This window comes from Oreochromis aureus, linkage group 10 (assembly GCF_013358895.1).
Source record: "Oreochromis aureus strain Israel breed Guangdong linkage group 10, ZZ_aureus, whole genome shotgun sequence".
Lineage (NCBI taxonomy): Eukaryota > Metazoa > Chordata > Actinopteri > Cichliformes > Cichlidae > Oreochromis > Oreochromis aureus.
Window position 1 is genome coordinate 28,316,351 of NC_052951.1, and position 20,523 is coordinate 28,336,873.

Below are 20,523 nucleotides of genomic sequence, written 5' to 3' on the forward strand. Positions count from 1 at the left end.
ATCTTGGCAATAAAGCTTTTCAAACTAGATGTCCCCCCATCTAGTTTTATGTTACTTCCCTCAGTCCTACATCTTTTTGGGCTTGTAAGGAAATGATATTTACAGTCAATTAAGTGCTAAGCCAAACCTCCCCACAGGGGGCAGTGTGGCTACAGGAGGAGAGGCATACACCAGAATGTCTACAGACTTTCTCCAGTGCTCAGCAGGCATTAGTTATGCAAAAGTCTGGCTTAAAGGGAAGCTGTATGCACAGTATGACACCATCTGTAAAAGTAACTGTAATTAAACTTACAGTTTCAGTTTGACCACTGCGTTGATTATGTGTCTGTTACTTTCAAGTTATTTTGTTGATGTCAGTTAAAATGCCACCACTGCTGCTGTTTCCCTGTGCTGTATAACTCTAAACCAACAAACTGGTCACTAAAATATATTTCATAAAATAGCTCAGTATTGTCATCTATTTCATGTTCAAGTGAGTATTTAAAGCAGCAAACCACAGCGTGTGTGTAACAGTGTGGCTTACCATTTTGGTTATTTTTAATAGGTTTTTGATAAACTAGAGCTTCGTACCACAAAAAAATGAGAAACAAATCAGGCTTTAAATAGACAATTATAAACTGTTTAAAATAGGTTAAAACATGTTTAAAATAGACATATTCAGTCACTATTAGATTGCCATATATTTGTCCGTTATAAGAAATATACAGAGCATAATAAAACGAATGGTGAAATTATCATAGAATAATAAGTCGTGAAGTATTTCAGTATGTTACATGACTCTAAAGTGACAAAATGATCAAATTATAACAGTGAAAGGCTTTTCCGTTATATAGACAATTACCCACAATTCTACTCACTGAAAAGGCTCAGTCATTACAGATCATATCGAATATAACAACGAGTCCATTTTGTACATTTTAGTCATTCTGTTTTAGAAAGGAGGATTACTCAGGGCATTGGACAGGTTTGTTAGTCAGTGAGGGTTCAGTGTAAAAGTTAGAGCCACAGCTTGCTCGGTCGTCACATCCAGTTTCAAAACAGCAAGATTACAAAGGCAAAAACACCTGAGATTTCATAACGGGCCTTGGCAGACCAGACCCCACACAGAAGGTGGTTGAGACCATAAAGTTTTTAAAGGAGTGTTTATGAAGCAGTTCTTGAGGCAGGAATGTGTGCAAAAAAGTGACATTTATTAACAAAAATCTTAATAACAAATGACAACGAAATAAAGACAAAAGGCAACCTCGGAGCAATCTACCACCTCCTCTCATTGTTTCTTATGTCTCTCCAGCCTCACCTGCATCCTCTTGCCACCTGCACAGGTAAAGAAGGTGGTAACTTCCTAACCTGTGATGAGTCACCCAAAATATAAATACACATAAGGTTATAATCCTGGTTCCTGCTGACATACAACTTAAATATGTGGGACTCTAAGCAGTCCTGTGAGATACTGAGTACATCTTTACTGCTTCCATATGAATCAAATCAAGCTTTTTCTATACCCGAGCACCTCCTCTAACATTCACGCACACACTCACATCCCAATGGATGTATCAGGGGAAACTCCAGGTTCAGTATCTTACCCATGCTGAACCATTCTTCAGTTAATAGACAGCCAAGAGTGTGACCACCTCTACAAAAGCAGACGATTTGGCAGTTTGTTGGTCTGGAGCATTCAGATATGTGTTAACATTATGCCATGATATTCCCAGATGTAAATGTCCCTGGAAATTCAACCAGGGTCACACGGTGCAATGCTCAATGAAACCGCAAAATTCCCAGTGCCAGATCTCGGGCGACAGATAGTATGTTAAATGTTGAAGTTCATGACAGTACAGTTAGAAAAAGACTGAACAAGTATGGTTTGTTCAGAAAGTTGCCAGAAGAAAGTCTCTTCTGTCTAAAATGAACATGGTGGCTTGGATTAGGGTTGCAAAGTTGCAAGAACGATGTCCTTGCAAATGTAAGGACATTGTGCAAAGTACATCTGGCAAAAACCAACACACTATAGTAACTGTGATGCACGGTGGTGGAGGGGTGATGATTTGGGCTTGTTTCACAGTCACAGGACACCTTTTAGTCTCCCATGAACTCCTCTGTATACCAAAGTATTTCCCAAAGTATTCTAGAGTCAAATGTGAGGCCATCTGTCCAGCAGTTAAAGTGTGACCCAAATTCGCTGACTCAGCAGAACAATGATCCCAAGCACAGCAGCAAATCTACAACATCATGGTGAATAAAAGAAAAGAATTAAAGTGCAGACCTCAGCCTGACTAAAACGCTGTGGCGCATCCTCAAGAGAGCTGTACGTAAACGAAAGACGTGAAGCAAAGTTTTTTTTACAACCATGACAAAGTCATACAAAAAACAATTACTCTGAGTTATTGCTGCTGAATGTGGATAAGCTACTGAATCACAAACCAATCCTTAGTTATTCGCAGGACCGTATAGATACTGTGCATCCACATAACCAACCATTGTAATCACTGCCCCTGTGCCCCACTCACTCACTGCTCAGGATCTGATCATGCAAACATGTCATCACTGCCTGCTGATTCCCCCATTTATTAACCAGTCAAACGGACCAACTCATATACAGAAGTAAACAAACTCATCATATGATCTATAGTCAGACTCCTCACTGATAATGTTTGGGATCTGGACAGGGGGAGACTCCCTTTACACTGATATTCAGTTTGGAAAAGAAGCAAAAAAAACAAAAAAATTACATATTATTCTTCTATCAGTGTTCATGTGTATAAATAAATCAACAAACACATAAAGAAAGAAGAACATATCGGGCTCTTACAATTACAGACTTTCAGATTTCAAACAGGATCAAATTTGAAGCTCCAATATTTTTTTGTGTTTCTACAATTATTTTATATTCATACAACAAAAGCCTTACTTTCACTGTTGATGTAGTTGGTTCAGCTCATTAAAAAAAGTACCAAATCTCTCCAAACTGAGGATAACGAAAGCCTCCAGCAACAGTTAAACATATTCTGTTCTTTCTCAAAAAGCATGGGAATGATCTATACATGATATATGCAAAACCTTCATGTTTAAAACTAAAGATCTTGGTTTCTTCTGACATTTAAATCAGAAGAAGACAAAGAAATATTGTTTGATTGCTTTCATGTGTAGTTTGCAAACCCAGATATCATCCTAATCTGGGACCCTGTGCAAGTCACTGCTTGTTAATGTATTCAGTAAAAAGAATTATTACAACATTCAGATGAAAAACAGAAATTTTTTGATATATTAAAAAGAATCAAACCTCTTAAAGATCAAACCAGTTGTCTCGACACCACTCGGCAGATTTCAGTGTCTTCAATTGTTTTCTTTTTTTTATGAATGTTATTAAAAAAAATACAAAATGACAAGAGAAATCTGCAGTAAAGGTAATCTCTGCTCAGCAGAATTCAAAAGTGTCTCCATCTCGTTGTGTTGTGTTTATCCCACATCATCGTAGTCCTCCTCATCCTGTTCTTCACCCCCGATGTCATCATAGTCTTCCGTGGAGGTGTTGTCTCCTGCTTGATCTTCCCCGTCCACCTTTACATAGTCCGGCTGATTGTCCATGCTCTCCACATAGTCGTTCTCTTCAGCCAGGTTCTCATAGCTTTGGGCCTCCAAAACACTACCGTTCATGCTGTTGAAGACTGGAGGAAGAGGAAACTTTATGTCTCCCTCCATCTTGACGTAGTCAGCCTGGAGTTCTGTGCTCTCCTCGTAGTCGTGGATGCTTTCCTCGTGGTTGCTTAGATCCTGCTCACAGTTGCCATCCTCGTAGTCATGGATGCTTTCCTCGTGGTTGCTTAGATCCTGCTCACAGTTGCCATCCTCGTAGTCATGGATGCTTTCTTCGTGGTTGCTTAGATCCTGCTCACAGTTGCCATCCTCGTAGTCGTGGATGCTCTGGCTCTCCTCAGCCAGGTTCTCGTAGCTTTGGGCTTCTGAAACAGCAAATTCCATATTTAAGGGTTAGAAGATTGTTACAGTTAGACTTGGCACTTGGCAACGGTGGGGAGGAAGAACTCCCCTTTAACAGGAAGAGACCCTCAACAGAACCAGACTCAAGGAGGGGCAGTGAGCAGCAATGGGGGTGAGGGGAAAGAGAAGACAGAAAAGAAGAGCACAGAGAGACCAAAAACAAGGAAAGAAAGAGAATAAAAGTTACCCTGCAGTGATGGCAGAAGAAACACAACGGGGTGGAGAAGAGATGGTCAGTGCATCGTGGCACATCTCCCAGCAGCCTGAGGCTATACCTAAGGCCCCAGTCACGCTGGGAAAAATATGCTATTCCTCAGTGATTGCTGAGTGGTTGCTGGAGGTTGCTGACAGTTGCTGTAAAATTGTTAGCTACAGCCCGTCATGCAGGCCTAGACTGGACTGGTAAGTGACTCATTGGAAACTAGAGGTTACAAGGGGAAAAAGTGTGTTACCAAACCAGCTGATGAGTAGTTTCTGGAAGTTGCTAGGTGGAATTATTTTCAAAGAGTTATACAGTTGTGCACTGGAAACCTCCCACCAGCAGGCTGCCACAGTCGCATGGAAGATCTGCCTGCAAATACGCACCAACTCCTCACCAAACAGAGTAAAATGTTGAAAAGCACCATGCATACCGAAAACAAAGACTATTAGCCTTCAAGGTAAAACTTGTGCATTATTGCTGCAGTAAATATAGCTACAACCTTCAGCAACCAACCACCAATCAGGAAATACACATTTTCCCCTAGCAACCAGAGGATGCCAACTGGTCTCCAGATTGAATATTTAGAAAACTTACACTGTTGCTATGAAGTTTATACAAAAGGCAAATATTTATGTTGAATGTAAAAAAACAAACAAAATGACCACGTAGTTGAATATTCAGGAGTTATCTCGGATCACACTCTTAGGTTTCAAAAGCACATCAAGAATATGAGCAAATAAACAAAAATACAAGCTGACTACTTTTGGACATATGAAAAACTCACTGAGGAAGCTACGTGGGTTTAATGTAATGAGGCTTTCTTATCTCTCATGCTGGCAAGTGAGAGACTTTTGAAACCATTTTGATAATTTGATAAAGAAGGCTTAAAGCAGGAAACTACAAAGGTCCTTGGACGTTGGGACTTGCAAACATGGACAGTATAACTGAGGCTTACGAGTCAGAAGGAAGGATTATTCAAGATGTGCTCAGTGGCTAACAATCACACATGTACGGTTCCAGAATCAGATCGGATACCCAGGTGCAGCTGTTGTCCCCGCATCATCATTATTAATATTAATCTAGGATCAACAATCCAATCGACCAATCATTATGTCAAAGCTTTGTAAAGTGGGGAAAATGTTGTTGTTGTTTTAATAATAAAAAAATAAATAAATCGTTGTTTACATAGAACTTTCTGCTGGAGCAAACAGTAAGGATTTCAAGTGTTATTTTTATTCATTTATACATTATAATGAATATATTACAAAGTTTAGCTTGCTGTTAGCTTGCTTGTGATACCTTTCAATTGCATTAGCTAACTTCTTTGTTAATGCAAACTGAGTTCTCCAAACAGTTGACTAGTCTATGGCAGTGTTGATTCGGGACCAACATTTATTATAATAACGCAGGAAAACCACCAACACAAAGGTATCAGATCATACATAAAATCCAATTTCAACACTCCTTCAACAACCAATAACTGCCAGAGTGACTACATCCATCTTATCTACTACCTATGGTTTTATTTAGTGAAGCCCTTCTGGCTAAACATGAACAAAGCTGGGTAAAGTTACTGACAGCCTCAGCAAAACATTTGACTAATTTGTTTGGTTTTGTGGATAAAAAACAAAACTATGAGCTTCCATAGAATCCTCATGGAAGCTTGATTCCACCACTGGAAAAAAACAAGATAAAGACAAACATTTTTTGCCTCCCATAACATAAATTTTGGGTTTTAATCTTGAAATTTAGACTTACTAAACAAAATAACCTCAACTTCTGACTTGCTGATGCCAAAAAAGGACTTTTTCAGTGGTGGAAACAAGGTTGCATAAAACATTAACTAAGCTAGTAAAGTCTGTCTCGATGAATGCTTTATCATCAAGGTAAGGAAGCTCCACCAAGTTGATTCTGTTCATCTGAACGCAGCATCTTCAATCCCAGTACTATGGGCAGGAACATGGGTGCACCGTGGATTCCATAGTTTCGCTCAGTGTAGCTAACTTGTAAATGGAAAAAGTAGAAAATTATGTTATCCTTTCCTGGAACACCACTGAGCCATTAGTTCAGGTATGTGGACAACACCTGGCTGAAAACCAAACCTCAACACATATCAGAATTGACTGACTTCATTAACTTAGTGGACAAACATATCAAGTTCTCCAGGGGGGAGGAGGAGTAAGAAATGACAGGCTAGTTTTCTCAGACGATGAGTTTTCCATCAGTAATGGGGGACAAGTCTGTGTGTACCATGAACCAACAACACTGATCAGTATTTAAGTTTTGAGTCTCATCATCTACTGGAGGACAAACTGCGTGTCATCAGGATGTTACAACATCATCTTCACAGACTTAGCAACCAGAAAAGCAGAAGGGTTCATCTTTCACCATCTTACAGTGCTGTGATTGCAGTCATTCCCTAACTCTCTGTGAATGGTACTGATGACCAATGATGAGCAAGTCATGAGCAACGGTGATGTCGACTGGCACATCAATCATAATGAAACTGACCTCACAGCCCATCGTTAGTCAAAGGTGTTAGTTTCGTTAATTGTGAAAATTTTTTACAAGGTTGGGGAAACCTGCAGTTAGCCAAGACTGAAGAAGTCACTCGGATGAGTGAGAAAACATTTCTTCTGCTGAAAACGCTGCATTCAGATCAACAGAATCAACGTTCTCAGCTTGTTTAAAGAGAAAACTCTCTGTTGACCCCTCAGTTTTCTTCTTAAGTGCAATTCTTATTAATAGTAGTAATACTTTAATATTACTACTTGCAAAGTGCTGATGTCACATAAAAAATTAACATATCAAACAGGAAAAATTTAAACAAGAAAAAACCTATCTATTGTTGCGGGCTAGGGGGAGGGGCCGCTGGCCCGGTGACTTATGGGACTGTATACATGATGTTTATGTGTTCTAGGTTTTTGTGCTATACAACAGTTACAGGTATCCGGTGTTGATTTGCCATTTTTGTGTTAGTGTATAACATTTCTGCAGCTGTATGTGTTTTGTGTTTTATGTGGTTAGCACTGTGATTAACACGGCTGTTTCTGTGCACCACCTCTTGCTGCTGTTGTGGGTGAAGGGGCATTCTTAATAAACAGCTGTGCTCCCTGTAGCTTAGCATTACAGCTAAGGCAGGCATAGAAAGTCAAAATGGAAGTCTTTCTCTCCTCCTTGCCTGAGCTCGCCACACTATGGATGTTTGTCAGCTGTTGACTGGACTAAACATCTTGAGGTTATTACTTGTTTTGTGAAATTCACCAGTTTGACTTTACATTTCTGAAACTCATAAATGTTTTCTGTTATTCAATTCAGCTCAGTTCAATTTCACAGCAACAGCCGCCTGAAAGGGTTATCATGTTTGTATTCTAAGGTAAAGAGCCTACAGTTATTAGATGATCAACAATTAGATGGTCCCCAATCTAACCCTTTATCAAAAAAGAAAGTTTTAAGCCTAATTTTAAAAGTAGTGTCTCTCAAATCCAAACTGGGAGCTGGTGTCTTGAAGGTGAAGGCTCTGCCTCCCATTCTACTTTTAATAAGTCTGAATTTAAAAATGAGAAGGAGCAGACTGCTGTGTATCCTTCCGCAGTTTGTGGTACAGTCACAATGTCGTCATCAAGCCAAAAATATTCTTCGTTTTGGTCTGACTTGTAAAATAAGCAGCACTTTACTTGTTTTTATTAGTCCTTTATTTATTCAGGTAAAAATCTCATTGAGATTTAAAATCTCATTTCCAAGAGATGGCAACAAATCCTTAACAAAATAAACATCATAAAAACTTCTTAGTAAGTTTGAAACCTCAGCTTGGATCAGAATATGTGGAGCTGTCTTGGATCTGAATCTTGTGCATAAAACTGTCACTGCCATGTAAACTGGTGAACATGCGCTGCCCTTTAGCTTGTGGTTTATGGTCAAATGGCAGACTGGATGAGGCGTTAATTTCAATGATCTGAAAGTGAGAGATAGAAGCGCGGTTTCAAAAGAGGAGGGGCAATCTGTAGGAGCCACTGAGAGATATAATAAAGTCTTGCCTGCCATGAGAAACTGTGTCCGCGGAGGTAGAGGAGGAGTGCCCGTTTCAATGCTTCTCTCCTGGTATTTGTTGCTTCTGCAAATTTGCAGAGAAGAGAAAATGTCAAGTGAAAAAATCTACGTTAAAGAACATCTGCAATGTCTGAATCTGGATGTGAGCACGCTAGTGTAAAGTCTGCGGAGCTTACTTTGGTACAACAGACATGTTTAAGCTACATGGTCCCTTAAATATATAAGGAATAGATGGAAAATATGGGGAAACATAAATATATCATTTATTTAAATGAATAAAAAAATTGCCTCATAGCTTATTGATTATGATAATATTAATATTAATAATGTATATCAGATGGCTTGTACGGACTGAAATGTGGCAAAAGAGAGAAAGCTGAGTAAATAACATAAAGAACTAGAATTTATAAATGAAACTCAAAACACAAAATGCCCAACACAGTCTGATGGTAGTTCATGAAGTCACATCTTTTAATTCCTGCTTTTGGACATGAACTTTCCACTGAACATGATTTTCCGTCTGTCTGTGGAAAAGCCAGCTGCTGCTGCTGCTTTAAAAGATCCTTCACGATTTGTGGTACAGTTGCTGTTAAAGAGCCAATAGAATTCTTTGTTTTGGACTTATTTGTGAATTAACAGCACTTTTCTGGTTTGGCCCAAATCTGATTTGTATCCATGTGAACAAAATTATAGTTTTTTTTTCACTTGCACATATTTTGTAGGTTGGAGGGATAGGTAGTGGAGGAAGCCAATTTGCTGTGCACACTAGAGACTCAACTTTGAATCCTGCGTGTCACAGATTTTCATATTCATTTAATTTTTAAATCTATTATTAAGTGAAAAAAAAACTATCCATTTTTAAAGTTTAGCCATTAAAACTGCTGAGATTTAGGATATAACTACTTTTAACTTACTTATATAACCAACTTTCTTACCTTTGCCTATTAAACCTATTTGGTTAGGTTTGGAAAACAATCACTGTTTGGGTTAAAACACAATGCTTAACACAACAGTACTTTAAAAGCTCTGGTTCCTTGGTTTCTCTCATTTTCTTGGTTTGGATACATGACGCAGACTTGAATTATACTTCCTACTGAAATATATCAGTTACAAAGTCTTGCTGTCATTTTAAGTTTTGTGGTAAGAGCGAGCTGCTGGTTCAATGTAACATTTGGTCACAAGTTTGTGACATTATCACTGGTTACACTGCTGTAGTCGTGAAATAAACAGACCACACAGAGACTTTTCGGAAGCCTTGCAAAAGAAGTTTCCAAATAGTACAACATAAATGTCACATACTGTGTGTTATGCTAACACTACTATGTTGAGCAATACGTGGACCTCCAACTAATGCACAGTACACAGTGTAATCGTTACACATCCTCTAGGGTGAAAATAACAAAGTTTTACTGTTTAGAGTAAAATGTCAATCATATATATTAAATTGCTGTAATTTTCTGGATATTTATAATTGTTTTATTTGTATATATTACTGCTATTTCTTATATTTTGCAATTTAGTTCAGTCAGCTACTGTTCTTATTGTTTTGGAGCAGCTGTAACCACATAATTTCGTTGGGGTTTAATAAAGTATTCTGATTCTGACCTCTGCTTTTCTCCCTTTTCTCCTGCTCCTTGGCTCTATTTTCAGAAGGCAAAAAACTGCTTTCCATTTCTGTGCAGATGATATTCAGGTATATATGCCCGGAGAAAGAAAAATTACCACTCCATGCAAACACTAAATGATTGTCTTGAGAAAGTGAAAATAAGACACAGGTTTTGTCTTTTGGGCTCGGTGTCACTGGGGAATCCTTTCCTGTGGACATGGACCCTCTAGCACAATATGCCCATTGTCACCAATTTGGGTTTTAAAATGGATAGGGATTTTAGATTTGACAATCAAGTCAGAGCAGTAGTGAAATCCAGCTTATTTCAGCTGAGGCAACTGGCCAAAACTCATCCTGTCAAAAGATAATTTCAGAACAGTAATCCATGCTTTTATTACAACTCAGATGGATTACTGTAACTCATTGTACCTTGGTATTAGAGAGTCATCCTTGGCATGAAAAATTACACGTAAGCATGGAAATCTGCTAGCAACCAAAACAATCACTGGGAGGTTTTTGGTTCAGTTCCATTTTTGCAATTGATTTCACCCAGTGACAGCCAGAAACCTCAAAGAACCACTGCCAACCAGTTGGAGAAGGCACACACTTCCCTAGCAACCGCTGACTGTATCATGTCTAGTATGACGGACAACTCTCAAGGAATGTTTGCATGTAAGCGCAATTGAAATCCATCAGTTACAAGCTCATGTTGACCACCCACCCCCCAATAAAAAAAAACCCAAGAAATTCATCTCTATCTAACACTGGCATGCTTGGAAAATAACCAAACCACATATTTTTCTGCAACTTTGTAAAAATGTAACAGAACACCATAAATGTGACATATAAACTTTTAAAGTCTAAATGTGACATATGTTTGATGTTATTTTGTAGCCCTATGGTAGCTCCGCCCACCGCGACCCTAACAAGGATAAGAGGAAGAGATGGTATGGATGGTTCTGCAATGGGGAGCTGGTTACTTTTTGTATGTTACTGTTACGCTACATGAAAGGTTACGCAGATGTCAGAGAACGGGGAAAATGATTTTGATACTATACTCCCCCAGCCAAATTTTTTCATCCCCTTAAAAGGAAACAAAAAACCTACATTTATAATGTATCATATTTTTATACTGGTTACATCCTGGATGTGTCAGAACATCACAGCCCACAGAATGAATGGTGGAAGTAGTTTAGCTAATACACTATTTTTAGCATGTTTGCTATATGTATTATCATATTTGCTTGTGATTTTTTATTCCAACGAATATTAAAACAGCTGTATTTCAGTAAGAACTCATGTCTGAAAGTTTGTTGTTGCTATAGACTGTATATATACTCTGTGTGGTTGTTACAAATGCAGCTTACAGTTAGCATTATAGCTAGCTATGCAGAGTCAATTTAAACACACAAAATATATCAATCCAATTTGTCCAAATAAAGTTGGTTTAAAATTAGTTTTGCTTGTTGAAAACACCATCGGCTGTGTTGGGAATTTCATGATTCAGCACTGAAGCACTTTTTCTGGTTAGTTTAGCTTAGCATTGCAAATGAAAATGTGACAAATAGCTCCCAGTTTGATAAAAAAAAAAACACTGCTTATTAATAAAAACAATAAACATAGAAGCGACATAGTCTTCTCACTGAAGCATAACTTAGGCAATAGCAATAAAAACAACAAGTCTGATTCTTTAAATGTAAACCTGCGCCTGTTTTTAGTACAGTACAATCCATTGTGTGCATTCACTGTTATATGATAAGTATACATTTATGCATTAGAGAAGGCATTACTCAGTTTTGAAGTTGAATTCCTTTTTTAAATGGTTGATTTTGTGTTTGCCTGTTGGGGAGAAAAAAAGAAAACACAGTTAATTCAAGGTCAATTAGGAAAAAAGATCAATATATTTGCACCAAAAGGCCATTTAAATTGATTTATTCACAGCTCAGCAAGAACAGATTTGGATTGTGTTGCTACAAACAAAGGAGAAAAATAAATGCAAATATGATATAAGAGTATTTGTAGGAAAATGCAGCTTAAATAGGATAAAATGAGAAAAAATGTACTTTTAAGTTATGTTTAAAGCATCTAAACAAAACATATTTAAATGCATAAATTAATAAACAATCAACTCTGCTGTTTTCAAACGCACAGTGTTCTTTTATCTCCACATGCTGTTACCTATGATTAGTGTTTGTGTTGCATTTTATTAGCTCTTTATACATTCGCTAAACCAGCATGGAGCCCCGCTGTGTGGTGATGCAGCACATTTTCCCCACAGGGATCATTAAAGTTTCATCTAAGCTAATCAGATCCGGAGGGCACCCCCTAATAATAGTAATTCATACAATTATAATAGTTTTTCTTCTGGCTTGCAACGAACCCCTTAAAATACTTTAGCTTCTATAGTGTGTCATGGTTTGGTTTCTCTTCCCTTTCCGGCTTAGGATTTGTGGTGAACACGTGCATGCGTTGGTTTAGCTGTGAGTTTTTAAAAAAAGAGGTAGTTGAATTAAAAATGAAACTGGTGTCTGAGGGTCATTTCAGTTTGCTCTAACTTGTTTTGAATCTAAGGGCATAGTAAATAAGTGGAATGAACCAATCCTGTGTGTCAGGTGTGCAGGTTCCTGTTTAATACTGCTGGTTTTCAACAGCTTGAAGCCCATCAAGTAAAAGAATATATGAAATGATTCATTAGCATTAGCTGGACCGCTTAGTGACACTGAACTTCGAAAACTGGATTTAGATACTCTGAAGCTACTTTCTCTGATTTCTTGGGGTTTTAGGCTTTGGAACAATATTGCATTTTGACACCTATAATAGGATAACAGCTTAGTTTCTTTTATAACAGTATACTGAAAATGAGACACACAGGGGGGGAAAGGGATAACACACCTGCAAAAGCAATCAGCATGGTCCAAACGGCAAGAAACATAACTGACACAGGAAACGAAACAACGCAAAACACAGGGACAAGAAACTCACAGCAGCCACAGAGGCAGAGGAACAGGTGCTATCAAAAATGAGACAATGAAACACAGAGGAAGCTTCTTTTTTCAGATGCTTCCTTAGAGGTCATGACCGCAGATCATCTGCCTCCATCTCACCCTATCCCTAACATCCTCACACCATGTCCTACTTCACTAAATCCATGAACCTCATCTGTGGGCTTCCTCGTTTACTCCTGCCTGGCAAACCTCACATCACAGCAGGTAAACCACCTCTTTCAATCTTGCTGATCACCTCATATTACAAATAAAAGACTAAATATCACTAGAAACCACACAGAACTAGAAAAAACAAAGAAACATCACTAGATTGTCTAGCTCTTTGACTACTGTCCATCTGTCCATTTCCCCAGCGTCAAGCCCGCTGACACTTGCTTTTAGTGGAGCTATATAAAACATTTCATACACTCTAGTGGTTTCTGTTTTTTTTTTTTTTTTATTTCTGTATGTTTGTGGTTTCATCATTTCTTTTTTGCAAATCATTTTGTAACGCCTCCTTTCCTGCCTATGCTCAGTTCGTCCTGACTGTATGTGAATATATAGTCTTGTCCTTCCCCTTAGTTTTTGTTACAGGGAGGGCTTGTTGGTTTCTGCTTGTACGTTTTTTGTACTTTGTGTTAGACTTTTCAGCCTGAATAAAGGTTTGCTGTTATTTTTGGAAGGTCCTGCCTTTGGATCACTCGCCTCACAACTGATGCAATGCATTTCCAATTCCAAAGTCTCAACACTGCCCTCGTGTTCTGCCTGATTCTGGTGAGTCAAGCCTGAAGATGCGTGGCTTCAACTCTTAACTTCCACAAATCTGACCACAGCTTTCTCTGGAAGGAACTAGGTTTTTCTGAACTGTCAGATTATGGTACACCGGGTGTTTATTCATAAAGCCTAAAAATCCCAGACTTGCTTTACAGTCTGTACAGTACATGAGTCATGACCTGGATAAAGAAAAACCTTCCTTTACTGAGAAGCAACTTTATGAATGTCTCTGACATACAGACAGGCACACAACATGACCTAATGTACAGAGTGTACATTTCAAACTCATTTTATTCTCACCCACAGGAGATGGTTGCGATGCCAGAGCTTCAGAAGTGGATTATTATTTTTTTTTTTTTTTAAACAACCCAGTCAAAAAAACAACAACAAAAAAACAGTCAAATAAAAGACCAAACCATGAGTGACTAAAAGCAACTAAAAAGAGGAAGGTGATTCAAAATGGCCAGTTGTTGAGCAGATTCTTATGTGGAAGGAAGATTATTCCTAAGTCCACGATGAATAACAGTAAATCCCAGGTCACTGAGAGAGGTTGTTGGGCTGATAACCTCAGTTACCTGAGGGCATAATACCTCTGTAGACCGTACAATACCACCACAGGACAAACACAGTTTAAAAATACATGCGCATTTTTATCACTCCCATTAGTGTATTTTAGTGTATACACAAACTATACATAGTACAGTATTTTGACTTTGTTTGCATCACTTTTCTATTTGTATTTTATTTTTTTCCATATATTCCTGTAGTGTGTATATGTTTCTCCTGTTTGTTACAGTTGGTGTGGAGCACCCAAAATTTTGTTGTATGTGTACAAGACAGTGAAGGGCTCTTCTAAGGGCTTTTCTTTCGTTTAAAAGATAAATAATAACATTTTGAAATCTATTTAAACATTCACAGGTAGCCAGAGCAGCAGAACTCAAATGAGATCGATGTGCTGTTTTCTTTGCACAAGTTAAGAATCGAGCAGCTGCGTATTGGTCAAAGTTCCTCATCACAGACAAGATTTGCTACAGTGTCAGTTTTATCAGACTTTCGTTTATTTGTTTGGGCAGTGAGAGTGATGTAATAGGAGGTATTTACTTATGTGTAATAAACAGGAAACAGAGCTGCAAAATGCAAAACTGCTTGTTTCTATTTATTAACATAATAATTCCATAATAATATTTCCGGGTAACAATCACACACGTTTATTAACAGGTTCTTAACAGGTTATTAATGTGCTATTAAATAGAAGCAGACTGTTTTGCATTTTGCAGCTCTGTTTCGTGCTTATTACACAGAAACTACAGAAGGTAATTGAGTGGTAATAACTTAGAAATTACCAAATTATTACATTCTTGTTACTTCCTTGTTACCTTACTATTACCACTTTATTACCGAGCTCTATTTCTACATTGTCAACCTCCCCCCCAAGTTTTGGGGCCTTTATTATCCAATTCTGCATAATATTACTCTAACCAGTGTTGCTACCATGATATTATTTGGATATTATGTGGTTATTACTTTGGTAATTGCATAGTAATAACTTAGAAATTACCACATTATTACCCTCTAGTTTCCCCCTTGTTACCCTACTATTACCCCTTCATTACCGAGCTGTAATAGAAAGTGCTGCCAAAAACACATTTAAAGTATCAGGAAAAAAAATTAGTTTGTACGCATTATTATACAGGGATTCCTCTAACATATTTTTTTATTTTTGAACTAGAGTAACTTTGCATCACTCAGAGCTCAAAATAGTCTCATTCTGACCAGTCTTACGGTCCCTTAGTTATTTCCTCTGTTTAAATAAGGCATTTTAACTCTTCTCTCTTTAAGACATCTTTCTTCTGATTGGCTGCCCCTCTTAAACAGAAAGCATTGCTGTAGAGCTATGTGCCTTAGATGACCATATTAGGATGCATTATATGGCCAAAAGTACAGGGCTACCTACACGTTACACCTACAGGAGATGTTCAGCCATGGACACCCCCATGCCATGAAGCTCTCGGGACACTCTGAGGAGGCTGCATCACCAGGGCGTTGGTGACTTTTAGACAGTACACGCCTCAGCACTCAGCGACCACTCTATAAATTTATGTGGTCTGCCACTTTGTGGCTGCGTTGCTGAGGCTCTTAGATGGTGTCATACTTGCAATGATAAGACCTACAACTGATCATGCAGGGAAGAAATTTCACAGGCTGACATGTTGCAATGATGGCATCTTGTTACTGTATCAGTCTTGAATTCAGTAAACGCCATGTAACGTGTTTCCTCTCACTGTCATCACATAGCACCTTAAGACCAGAAAGTGAGTTTAGCTCACAGAAACAATCTGTATGTATATAAGCTTAGCATAAAAAGTAAGAAAGTAAGTGTTTAGTTTTCAATTGCAAACAAGCAATCAATTTTGTGCTAAGTTTATATATGTGTGTGTGTGTGTGTGTGTGTGTGTGTGTGTGTGTGTGTGTGTGTGTGTGTGTGTGTGTGTGTGTGTGTGTGTGTGTCTGTGACAGAAAGTAAGAAAACGCACAGTAGGGCCCCTTTAGTTAAAAACATCTTTAGAAAACACTTTCTGTTTTGTTCTGGCTTAATCCAAATCACAAACTGAACTAAGCTCTAAGGTTGCTGAATGGACATATTTTAATAGCACTTTTTGTGCAGATAAAATTACTGGAAATGACACAAGTTCTTGTTTCCCAACCTTGCTTTGCTTCTAGGATTTTTCTCTTTTTCAGTTTTAAAAAAAATATTTTTAGTAGATGATGCCATGTGTGAACATCCAGACTCGGGAGCAGAGTTAAGGCCACCACAGATTAGAGCCTCTCAAGCGATTTAACACTGCAGAATGATGGGGTTCTGCACATGCTCACATCTGGAATTAGATCTTTCTACTTGTGACAAGGACAAATTTTAAAAGCACATGCATCATTTTTAAGTGTTAACTTAAGGGGTTTATCAGCAATTTAAAAAGAATAACAAGAAATCGTTTAAGTTATTTTAACACCTGTAAAAAAAATCTTAACATACATGGCATAAAATAGCAGTCATGCCTAAAAAAAGCAAATACGAATGACAAAAATACTGGACTATTTGGCTACAGGGTGTACACAGGGTGTACACAGTGTATACGAAAAAAAGGCACTGGTTCCTGAACCACGCAAGCAGTTTCAGTCTGTCCACACCTGAAAAAAGCTGTCTGACAGTTCACACAACCCAATGGACAAATACCTGCCCTGAAATAAACTTTTCTACACAAACTTACAGGAAAACACCTTCACGCACTCTCTAAAGCTCCCAAACACTTGTTGCATAATGTTTTGACATTTCGCTTATCAGGTTTTCAATTTAACATTTCTGCTATAAGAAGGGGAAGAGAATAAATCTGTGTGAGAACAGGAAAAAAGCGGTAAAAATGTATGTCGTTGATGTGCAGATGAAGGCTTGTTCAGTATTTAGTGGCAGGTGCGCTGCAGAGATTCAAACCTACCTTTTCTTGATATGCACTTGCAGAGGAAAAGGAAGATGATGCTGATCACCACAGACACGAAAACCATGCCAACGACCACCCATAACCATAGGTACTTGCGGATAAACGCCATGATCACACTGTTTGAAGGATTTAAAAAAGAAACAAAAAAGTCTGAACACTTCACCACGAGAAGCACATCTGAGCCGCTGCTTTTCAGTATACACAGAGCTGTAGATCGGAAAGAAGGCCATTCAACCACTTCCTCTTTTTTTTCTGCGTTGACTAAGTCCTGGGGTTATTTTTGTATTAAGATTAGCATTCTGAGAATTAAACAGGCATCTCAATAACCTCCGGGGACTCTTCTGAGCCTCCTGCACTGCCAACCATCAAAACGTCTCAGTTTTTGTTCTCACTTCAGACAACCTCAGCCAAAGTATCTGAGCTACTTAAAGCTGAAAGAGAAGGTCAGCTTTAAAGTGAATTGTTTACTCCAGCTGGACGGATGTATTTATGTGCCTTTATCGCTGTGAGCAGAATGATATAAATACTTGTTCCCCAGTTTATCTTCATGCCCGGAATCCTCTCTATGCAGCCGCTTCCTGCCAACTCCCAGTTACAAATACTGCTGATTCAGAATACAGCCATGCAAGATAAAGTGATATTTGGACATGAAAGCACATAACAGTTTACTGTCTGCTTTGACACGTGACACCTTTCACTGCAGTTAGACCTGATAACCACTTTTTACTTATTATCTCTACTTATGGATGAGAATAGAATGACTTTTATCACAAAAAAGTGTTATTTCAATACATGTCAACTTCCAAATACTCCAAATAAGTGCCTTACCTTTCTTCCATATCTCTGGTTAAAGAAGGACGGCAGTTTCAGTAAACAGAAGGTGAAAGCGGATGGTGTCTAGATATGACAGGACTCATCATGTGCTGCATCTTTGCATGCCATCGTCTAATTTTCTTACCTAACCAAAGAAACTTGAAGGCTGAGACTGGATACCCCCACCCCCTGTCATGCTCCAGTGACCAAATCATGTGGGTGTTTGTGTGAGGCTATAAGAAGAGTCAGACACGCATGACAAATTCACACATCTGTGTTAATACTTCAGTTGGAGAAAATTGTTTTTGTTTTATGTATTTGGCCGGAATAGAAATTTCATCACAGATTTTTGTTATTTTAAAGAGTTTCAAATTCATATTTTTAATACATGTTCCTTAAACTACAAGAAAATAATGCCAGTGTCAGCACTGAACACTGGACTCTTGTGTAGGTCTCTCATATTTTCAGTTCCTCTTACAAATCATGACTTTACAGCAGTTTATCACAGTGTAATCTTTAGGGAGGTGTTTTCCTGTGCAGCTGCACATTCACAATAATTGTGATTTATATCACCTGTTGATAAATATTTCTTTCGTTTTCTGTTAAGAATTAATTGTTGAAAGCGAGATTTAGTTTGGGAGGAAAAATCATTTTATTTTAAAAAGGTGACACCGGAATTGGGAAACTAACGCTGTTTAGTTATAGGATATTAACTCTATGCCTTCAAAATATTAGCACAAAACTGCTAAGTGGTGGACAGATATAAAAGTAACTTTCGAAATGAGTAGATATATGATTATTTTGTCTTGTATTTATTCCTATGTTGGTTTTCATTACGACTAAACGCGGGCGTTTTGGAGCGTTCACAAGTGTGGATTTTATTTTGAAAGTCAAACCAGAAGTCGCACTCTTTCGTCGCTAGCTTGACACTAGTTGTGATGTTAGCTTGTTTTCTTGGACGCTCCTAGCTCTGATCCCACCGCCCTGCTAATTGTCTTACGCCCCCCTCAGGAAACCATGGCCTCGGAGGCCTCGGGATCCCCTCAGTCGTCCCAACATGACGGTAAATTTCTTGTGTTTTTGGCGGTTTGTGGTGGGTGTGTTGAGGGGCTGGGAGCAGCGAAGCCAGCGACGGCCTCTGCATCACTGACAACATTAGCTAGTTAGCATCAATGCGACGTGTCACTGCCTCATGCTGGGCATTTAACACTGCGCAGTGGTTCACAAATTTGTGGCAACTTACTGAAGCTCTGTATAGCTGAACATGAGGTGTATGTGTGACATATCCAAGCTAACGTGGTTGTCTCTTTAGTAACGCTACACCTAGCTGGTTAGCTCCTAGCTCTGGCTAGTCTGACTAATTTGATCTAAAGGTCGGCTCTGGCCTCTGGCAGTCCGGCCCTCCACTGACAGGGTCAGTCATATGGGTCTCATCGGTGGCCGTGCTCTGTGGTGTGTACGGGATACTGACAAATCCTGCAGGAGGCTTTCCCTTTGGTTATCAAGCAGAGGTCCAGGGACCCAGAGGCGGCCTTGAGGGCATCTGGGGCTTCAGGAGCTGAACGTGGGGCTCCCACTTTCCAGAAACTGTGTGAAGAATTCCAGTCCAGGTTCATGTTAAACAAAATAGACTGCGTCAACGGTACTTTAATACATGCAAAACAATCTAAGCCTTATGCATCTTCGGAGGTAATATTACAAACACTCTGTAGCTTGAGAGTCTGTCACAAATCCACACACACACACATTAGAGATTGAGGGATGGGAGCATCTCCTAGTGGTTACTTTTGTTTTTATGCTGTATTAATAGAACTGTACATAATGTTTTAAGATGGCACTTGGTGAGGTGTGTGGTAGGAGTGACAGATGGGTTCAAGGTGGGATTACATCAGGGATATGCTCTGAGCTGCTTCTGATGATGGACAGGTTGACAGATGAGGTCAGGCAGGAGTTTCCATGGACTGCGATGTTTGCCACAGATCCACATAGTGATCTGTAAGGAGAATAGATGCAGGTGGAACAGAGCCTGCAGAGGTGGAGGTATGCTCTGGAGAGAACATGAATGGAAATTGTGTGTGAATGAGAGGGAGACAGGTGTAACAATGAAAATGCAACAAGTAGAAATAGTGGAGGTCGAGGAGTTTACATGGAATCAACATTCCAAAGCGATGAGCAGTACACAAGAAAGATGAAGAGGAGAGTGCAAGGAGGGTGGTGTGGATGGAGACGAGGGTGGGAGTGAATTTTGACAGAAGGATAAAAGCAAGAGCGAAGGGGAAGATTTACAAGATGACCATGCTGACTGACACAATGGCAGGAAGAGGAGCTGAAGATGTTAAAATTTTCATTGGACGTGACCAGAATGGACAGGATTAGAAATGAGTACATCAGAGGGACAGATCGGGTCAAATGTTTTGGAGGCAATACTGGTTTGGATGGTTTGAACATGTGCAGAGGAGAGAGAGAGGCTATATTTGGGAACCGATGTAAAATATGGAGCTGACAGGCAGGAGGAAAAGAGGAAGACCACAGAGATGATTCATGGATGTAGTGAGGGAGGACATGAAGAGTGTTGGTGTAACAGAGGAGGGTACTTGGGGTCGG

At 39.0% G+C, this 20,523-nt stretch overlaps 2 protein-coding genes across 3 annotated transcripts in view; one reads left to right on the forward strand and one right to left on the reverse strand.

Annotated features, from left to right (window-relative positions):
* Positions 1-1,169: 1,169 nt before the first annotated feature.
* LOC116328533 lies at positions 1,170-18,096 on the reverse strand. The gene is made up of 5 exons (XM_031750348.2): positions 17,935-18,096; positions 17,104-17,222; positions 11,645-11,693; positions 8,236-8,312; positions 1,170-3,959 (listed from the first exon to the last, which is right to left on the reverse strand). The coding sequence occupies exons 1-5, from the start codon at positions 17,943-17,945 to the stop codon at positions 3,457-3,459; spliced, it is 759 nt and encodes a 252-aa protein (XP_031606208.2). The 5' UTR covers positions 17,946-18,096; the 3' UTR covers positions 1,170-3,456.
* A 721-nt stretch (positions 18,097-18,817) lies between these two features.
* rabep1 (rabaptin, RAB GTPase binding effector protein 1) overlaps positions 18,818-20,523 on the forward strand; it is a 50,316-nt gene continuing 48,610 nt past the window's right edge. Inside the window, exon 1 of one of the 2 annotated variants that reach the window (XM_031750292.2) lies at positions 18,818-18,982. In XM_031750292.2, the coding sequence (XP_031606152.2) occupies positions 18,937-18,982 (46 nt within the window). In that variant the 5' untranslated portion in view covers positions 18,818-18,936. The remainder of the gene's footprint in view (positions 18,983-20,523) is intronic. The other variant, XM_031750293.2, reaches the window with a different exon arrangement.